This window comes from Myotis davidii, unplaced genomic scaffold (genome assembly GCF_000327345.1).
Source record: "Myotis davidii unplaced genomic scaffold, ASM32734v1 scaffold453, whole genome shotgun sequence".
NCBI lineage: Eukaryota > Metazoa > Chordata > Mammalia > Chiroptera > Vespertilionidae > Myotis > Myotis davidii.
The window spans coordinates 386,258-394,004 of record NW_006285234.1 but is presented as its reverse complement, the minus strand read 5'-3'; the positions used below and the strand labels follow the sequence as shown (position 1 = coordinate 394,004).

At 37.8% G+C, this 7,747-nt stretch overlaps 1 protein-coding gene across 1 annotated transcript in view; it reads left to right on the top strand.

Moving 5' to 3' along the window:
• The first annotated feature begins 1,919 nt into the window (after nucleotides 1-1,919).
• The window catches only part of CNTNAP4 (contactin associated protein-like 4), a 246,043-nt gene continuing 240,215 nt past the window's right edge, over nucleotides 1,920-7,747 (top strand). The window contains exon 1 of the mRNA XM_015558780.1: nucleotides 1,920-2,438. Within this exon, the coding sequence (XP_015414266.1) occupies nucleotides 2,354-2,438 (85 nt within the window). The 5' untranslated portion in view covers nucleotides 1,920-2,353. The remainder of the gene's footprint in view (nucleotides 2,439-7,747) is intronic.

Genomic DNA, 7,747 nt, shown 5'->3' with positions numbered 1-7,747 from the left:
AAATGCTCTGGTTTTCTTTCCAGTGCCAGCTTCCAGCTCATTCTATTACCATAGCCCACTGATATGGAAAAATCCATTATTAATGGCTGCTATGATAATTTACACTTTGTCCTAAAGAAGTTATTATTGGCATGAAAGGTTCAGTTATTTTTCATTTTTGATATGTGTACTGATCCTTTTAATTTTTTCTCTAATTTGTTCTATGGAGAAAATTAAATATAACTTTTTAATAGGACAACTTTTTTTTTGTCCCAGAGAGCCCGAGATGCTGTTGCTCAGTGTGGAGTCAATTTAAGTAATGATTTTAGAGCTTTGTAAACCAGGACGCCAAGCCCAGCTGGGTCTCGTGTACTCACTGTAGCACTTTAACATCATTCTTAACTTCACTGTTCTGTTAGATAGGCACAATGACATTTCCCTCAGGGATTACCATAATTTGATTAGATAACAAATGACATATTGCATGTGTTCAATAAAATGTAACCCCCTTCAATAATTAACAGATACTGTCTATTTACGTCTTTTTATTCCTGTTACAAATTATGTTTGCAAAAAGCAAAATCAGGGTTGTAGGCCTAGGACTACAGAGTAAATACTAAACAATGGCCCCTCTTTCCCCCTGTTGTTTTTTTTCTAGGCCCTCAGGTTTTCACTCCCACTCACAGGGGGCAGGGAGGAGGTGTTCACTCCCACTCACAGGGGGCAGGGAGGAGGTGTTCTGTGACTTGGAGGCAGTAAGTCCTAGTGTGAGAGCAGTAAAATCAGAGTCAGAAAAACAAAGTCCAATTTCTCAGCACTTTACTAGCTCTACGACCTCTTGAAGTCAGTACTCTCTCTGGTCTTGTTTATTCATCTGTAAAATCAGAAAAGCACAAATATCTCTTCTGCTTTGTTTGTTGGGAAGAGCTAAACACACTTGTTATATAGGAGGTTGCTTTTGTCATTTCCCCTTATTTCATTCATTCCATAGCAAGGCTGCTGCCGCTGAAGGGCTTATGTTTCTTCTCATTTGTAATCACCAAGAGGTGTTTGAGAACTCTGGTATTTCTGTTCTTACAAAATCTGGTACATTTTCGGTTAAATATCTTGCCATTTATTTTAAAGAGATTATTTATTCCCCATGACTCAATGTGATACACTTATCATTATGTGATATCAAGTCCATTATTTACATATTTTAATATTCTATTCAAGAAATAGTAGTAGCTATGGATCACCTATTAGAAGAGTAATTTTTCTGTAGTTCTTTATCTTCTGAATTGAACTTTTCTCCTTTAGATCATTTGAATTACAACTGTATATTGTTTAGGTTGGGTGTAAGTATGTGTGTATGTGTGTGTGGTTTCCTTTCTTCAGTATCCCATCATTTTTCATTTAGGGTTTCTTGGGAATTGTTACTGAAGAATTTTATTGTAGAATGCAACTGAATTCACAGCCTAATGCATTCATCAAGATAAATGTATGCACAGCATTTAATATGTGGATTTGTACACCTGATGTACTAAAAGAAGAAATGTTAATTTCTTGCAGACAATTATCAGATGATTTAAAATTTTTGCTAAACAGGAATGTCTGTTTCCATGTGAGGCGTTTTCATAATAAAATCCTGGCACCATCGCTAAAGAGGATAGTTTTATACCAACAGAGAAAAACAACAGCAAGTATTTTCCCTTAGGACAGTTTTACCAACAACGTACCAACGCCGCTGAGTTATTTCTGTCTTATTTTATGCCTTTGTTATGAAACATAACGCAGTTTTACCTGGATGCCCTCCCGGATATTCCGGAATTAGCTCAGTAAGTTGACTGGCTCTGCCAAAGGCAAGACCTCCAGAAAATCGGGAGGCTCTGCCGCCTCGCCCCTTCCCCCACCCACGTCTCCACAGGGGAAAAAAGGGGTTAAGGCTTATTGGAGAAGAGAGGAGAGGGGAGGGGGAGCCCCGAGGAAGCCCAGGAGCGGCAGGCCGCGCCTCCGGGTCCAGCTTTCATCAGCAGCGCTGCACGGTGGAGCTCTGAGCGCCGCTGTGAATTCGGAGGAGGGATGCTGCTGTCAATTTGTGGGACCGCTGCTGCGAGTGGGCGTGGCCTCGGAAGCGTGGATGCTTGTTAGGAACGACGCTGGTGCTTTTTAGTGAGGAGTCAGGGCTGTGGTGTGTGTGTGTGTGTGTGTGCACGAGGGAGAGAGGGAGAGAGAGAGAGAGAGAGAGAGAGGATTGGAGAAAGGAGGGAAGGAGGGAGTGAGGCTGAGAGACCCAGAGGTGCTGAAGACAGAACTGGCAGAGGTTCTGCGAACAGGACTGGAGCGCTGGGAGAGCCACTCAGGATCTCTCGTGGGGAGCCCGGTAAATGTGAGCATGGGGTCAGTCACCGGAGCTGTCCTCACGGTGCTACTTCTGTCATCGACTCAAAACTGGAACAGGGTCAGAGCTGGGAATTCCTGTAAGTACACAGCCAATGATTTAAACTTGCAGGGGGGCTCTCTTCCAACTTTCATTCTGTTGTTTCTATGATTATTATTTGCAACTGAAATTACTGCAAAGCATATTGCTCTAAATGAAGCATCACCGAAACCTTTTCCAAATATGTCTGGGTTTACACCTGTCTTTCCTCTTGGTCCGGTCAAAATATGCCAAGTCTCATTTCTCTTTTTGTCTATGAGCAGAACCGTATCCTGTCATTTTTGAATATTCATTGAGAAAGCTCAAGTTCTAGTAACAACGTTAAATTAGCATCTTAACCAGGGAATAGCCTGCGAATGTCTCCATTTCTGCCTTTCTTAGGATTACTGAATTTTATTGGAATTATGTCTAACAAGAAAACAACTGGCAGACTTTCCATTATGCTGCATTAGCTGAGATTTCTGAAGTTTGCAGTTTGGCAGACGGGTTGCTGGTTGCATCTTTAAAAGGATGCCAGGCTCATAACTGGAATGCACTGCAGGATTCAGGAGCAGACTTGGTGGAGGTGAGCCTCAACATTAGGAGCTGTGCCCTTACAGCTGAAAGGACGAGGCTGGAGCACTCCTGGAAGAGGGGGCTTGAGTCCTGCATTTTGCTAAATGAAAAACATTCTGGTGATTTTTCCAAAATAGTATTCTTTAGTGATTTGAATTTTTGACTTTAGAAATTTGCGATTGAATACTCTGATTCTGAATCAAGGAAAATTTATAAAGATCATATTTCTAATTTAAATATTACTCAAAATAATTTGGCAGAAACTTGCTAAATCCACTTTTTACTAGAGATAGAAAAAGTTTTAAAAGTTGTATTTGGCTAAAAAATGTCTAACTGGAAGAATTTTTTTCCTCTTTGATTAATGATAAACAAGCTCTGAAAATCCAACTTTTCATCTCACCTGGATTTTAAAGGGAAAAGCTCATTTGCTTTTCAAGAAAGGAGTATGAGGCCTGTTCAGGGATTTATTTTGCTGCTGTGTAACCAGGTTCAGGTTGGGATGGTTACAAATAAAGGCAGTAGTAACAAGGTGTTTGCTATGGCACATCCCTTGAGTACACTGAAGTGCTCTGATATGGGAAGAACATTATACACACCCTTACTGGGTACAAGTGAAATGTTCATTTATACTGCATGGCTACCGTGATGTTGTGTTTGCATTTACTGTTAGCTCATTTAACGGCACGGTGTATCTATCATTCTGAAAGAAAGAGAACTTCACTCAGATGCTGCACTGGTTCAGATTCAATTTTAATTTGGGTCAGAAGAATCCAATGAGTTAGTAAAATGTGCATATTGCTGCCTAGTCAAAATCTTGGAATGCTGTAATGGTGGCATGTGACAAACATTGCATCAATCAAATGAACAATAACAACACAAGCACACACAAAGTTTTGTAGACAAGGCATAAATAATTTATCCTCCAACTACTGAAGTTCAACAAAAAAGGAAAGCACTAGAGGTCACTCTTACAATGTACTGCACATCACTTGCAGCGCCCTTCCCTTAGTCTGGCCTGGATGCAGTCGTGTCTTTTCAATGTACCACCCGTATTTAGGTTTAAAACATATTGATGCGATTGATTGGTCTCCTAGTTGTTTACATTTGTTTGTTTTCTTGAGGTCTAATGAAAGGCAGGTCAACATTAAATAGCTTTCTTTTGAAATATTTCTTCTTAGAACAGGAAAGATGAGTGGCTGAGGTCTGAGGAGAGCAGATATTTATGGGTGCTTAGCTTTGGCTGAGTCTGTCTCTGACACTTAAAATTTGAATCCTGGGTCTGTATTCTACCAGCCTTGGTTTGTTCAGGAAGTATTTTAATGTTCTTCCAAACATTTGATAAACTTAAGGAACCTATAAAATTTTAAATTGTTAGGAGTATTAAATATGTAAGTTGGAGTTCTTGGTTACCATATGTTGAGTTGAAGTTCTTAAAGTGTCAAAAATACAATTAAATGACTTCAGATAATTAAAGTTGCATTTAGTAATTTCTTTTTAATATCACATTGGCAGTGTGATGTGCAGCAGTGTATAAAAATAAAAAATTATTTCCCAATTTTTATTTTATCTTAAAATATTTAGTAAGTTTTTTTTTTGAAAGGAAGGAAACAAAGTCTACTTATTACCATGGTACTTCATATGTTTTATCCTTCTTGGAAGAACAAACATACATGTTTACCAGCAAGATTGGGATTCATTGTATGGACAAGTGACCATCAACCAGCATAGCATTTTTTAAAGTGTTACACAATAACTTCAATAAAAATCATTCTGAACTAGGCATTATATTAAAACACGAATCAATCTTGAATACCAACATTAAAGCAGAGAGAACTGCATGTAAATAAAGAAAATGAAAGGTCAGGCTTTCAGGTGAATAACAAAGGCCTTCGCCCTTTATTTACATCGGGTTCACCAGGAGCAGGTCTGTTATCCCAGTGAGCCCAAGGCTGCATGTGACAGCTTTCATGGGACAGGACTCTGTGAGCCAAGAGATCAGTTGTGGATGTGTGAATACATTTATTCACGCCATCCAATTAAACCATACATACAGTCAGTTGAAGATATTTTCAACCCAAATTACAATTTGAATGTTGGTTGATCTGAGTAATCAACAGGAAACCACATTAGAAGGATTCTATGCAAACAAACACACATACACACACATACATGTTCATGTATATGTACAGGGGTGGGCAAAAGTATGTTTACAGTTGTGAGTATGCGAAACAGAATTTATTCTTGCATTATTATTTATTAATTATCGTAATAATGTCCGTGAAAACAACTGTAAACCTACTCTTGCCCCACCCTTTTCATGTTCATATGTTCATGTGTATACAAATACATGAAACCACCAGACCCATGTGCTTCCATTTTTGGTGTTTCTGCTTACTCCTCTCTGTCAAAGGATAACATATGTTGAAAGGACCACATTCTTTGCCTACGAGGGCCCTCTTTGACTTTACAAAAGTAGTGACTCAGCCCCAGGTCTTTCCTCTTTGTTTGGTCAGGATGAGTTTGTTATTATTGGGTCCCTTTCATGAAAATAGAGTCAGGTTCCGGTAGAAGGGCTTGGTCTTGGAGAAGTTGCACAGGCTGTTGGTGTCGTCACTTGCTACTAAGAGACATGCCCTGAGAAGGGAGTCATCTCTTTATTTTGTAATTGTTCTTATGAACCCAGAGTTTCTTTCTGACCATGGAGTTGTTGTTGGGGGTGGGATGACTTGCCACAGAAGAAGGAACAGTTGTAAGTAGTAAGGTAACTAGTCGTTTTGCTTTCATTTTTATTCTTACAGATTATGTAATGGAGGCTCTCTGGCTTCAGGTATACTGAGCCTTACTGTTCACCAAGTAGCCTGTGAATGACTTAATTAGAAGTTAATTTCTCCCTGCATTCTCTCTTTTCTCTAACTGCTATAAAGACTATACCTGATACCTACCCTGAAGGAAATACTAAAGAATATGTTAAAATCAGCGATAGATAAAGGTGATTGCTTGAGTAGAGGATCATTCCTGTGGACTCTGGAGTGCACCTGGACAGATCCTCAAATTATTAAAACGCAATCTTGTAATTCTTTCTGAAGCTGCTTCTTTCCTCCTCTTCCCCCAAATTCCTATCCAGAGCAAGAAAGAACTAGAATATAACAGTAAAGTACTGATAAAATATAATTATACGATGCATGCATAAGTAGCTGGGCTGTAGACATAAAGGTGAGCATACATGTTGACTTACTTTTCTAATAGCAATAGTGATTTTCATGAAGAGCATGATTTGGGTGCATTCTTCCCACTCCTGAGTGCCTGCATCCTCAGTCATTTTCATAGGAACAGCTTCTAGCTATGTGTTTGCTACGGCTCATGGCTAACATGGGGATCAAACATGACTTTCACATATCTAGTGTTTATGCTAAGTAATAAACATTTTAATGTCTTCTAAAATTAATTTTAGATGTATCACATAGAAATAATTCCTTAATGGGAGTGAATCTCTACATCAAGATTGAGTTAATTTAACTCGTGAGTGAAAACAAATTAATAGAACATCAGTTGTAAGATAATGTAATATTTAGCTCAAAGGTTGGTAAAATATGGTCCATGGGACAAATCAGACCCACTGCTTGGTGTATATAGACTGTGAGCTAAGAATGGTTTTTACATTTGTAAATGTTAGAAAAAGTTTAAAGGAGAATTATTTGTGGCAAAAAAGAATTATGTAAAATTCAAATTTCAGTCATCTATTCTTTTCACATATATGGCAAAAATTCATACTCAGTTATTATTATGCTTTGAAATTTATCAATAAAATTTTCTTAAAATTGATTTCTCTCTTATATAAGGACCTATATAATAATATTTTCTAACTGGACCTTTGTAGGAAAAAATTGTTGACTTTTGTTTTAAATAATACACAATATAATACAATGTTGAGGCATGGACAGTATACAAATTATACTGCTATGATGAACTTTAGTCTTAATTATCTAGCACACAAATATATACTTGTAGAGTTCTGGTACAGAAGGTAATCACTAGAGTTGCCAGGAACTATAACAGAAGAAATCTTCCAGTTAATATCTTCCTCATAAGTTTCCTTATAAAGGCTTTATTGTTCAGAAATCTTGTTATTTCAGTATGAATAATTTATAATTATTTGTAAAGTTTCAGCAATTTTGGTTGCTAAAGGGGCACTTTCAATCTCAAGTAATCACATTAGTATAAGAAATTCAATAAAGTGTATAAATAATTGCATCTTAGAAATTTTGACTATGAATTCTGTTGCTATTTTATATTTTCATGAGTATAAAATATTCCACTCCATACTGAGAAACTCACATTTGGAATCACCGATTGCATGAGAAAAATGACCTCATTGGAAGTGTTTTCTTGTCCTGTGACTTTTAGAGTAATAGCTTCCTAAAAATTCTGAAATTGGCAAACTTTCTAGAAAAAATTGAAAATTAGATTTTCATTTAAGCATTTCCCACTGAGAATTCATAATAATTGAGCAGGTGCCTTTTACATACTCATGCCAAGATAATTAATTTTTATGTAAATGCCTTGTCTATTTGGAATTGTATTTATTTTTCTTTTTTTTTAAATAAATCTTTATTGTTCAGATTATTACATTTGTTTCTCTTTTTTCCCCCCATAACTCCCCTCCTCCCAGTTCCCGCCCCACCCTCCGCCCTCACTCCCCACCCACTGTCCTCATCCATAGGTGCACGATTTTTGTCCAGTCTCTTCCCGCATCTCCCACACCCCTTTCCCCCCCCCCCCCAAGAATCATCAGAC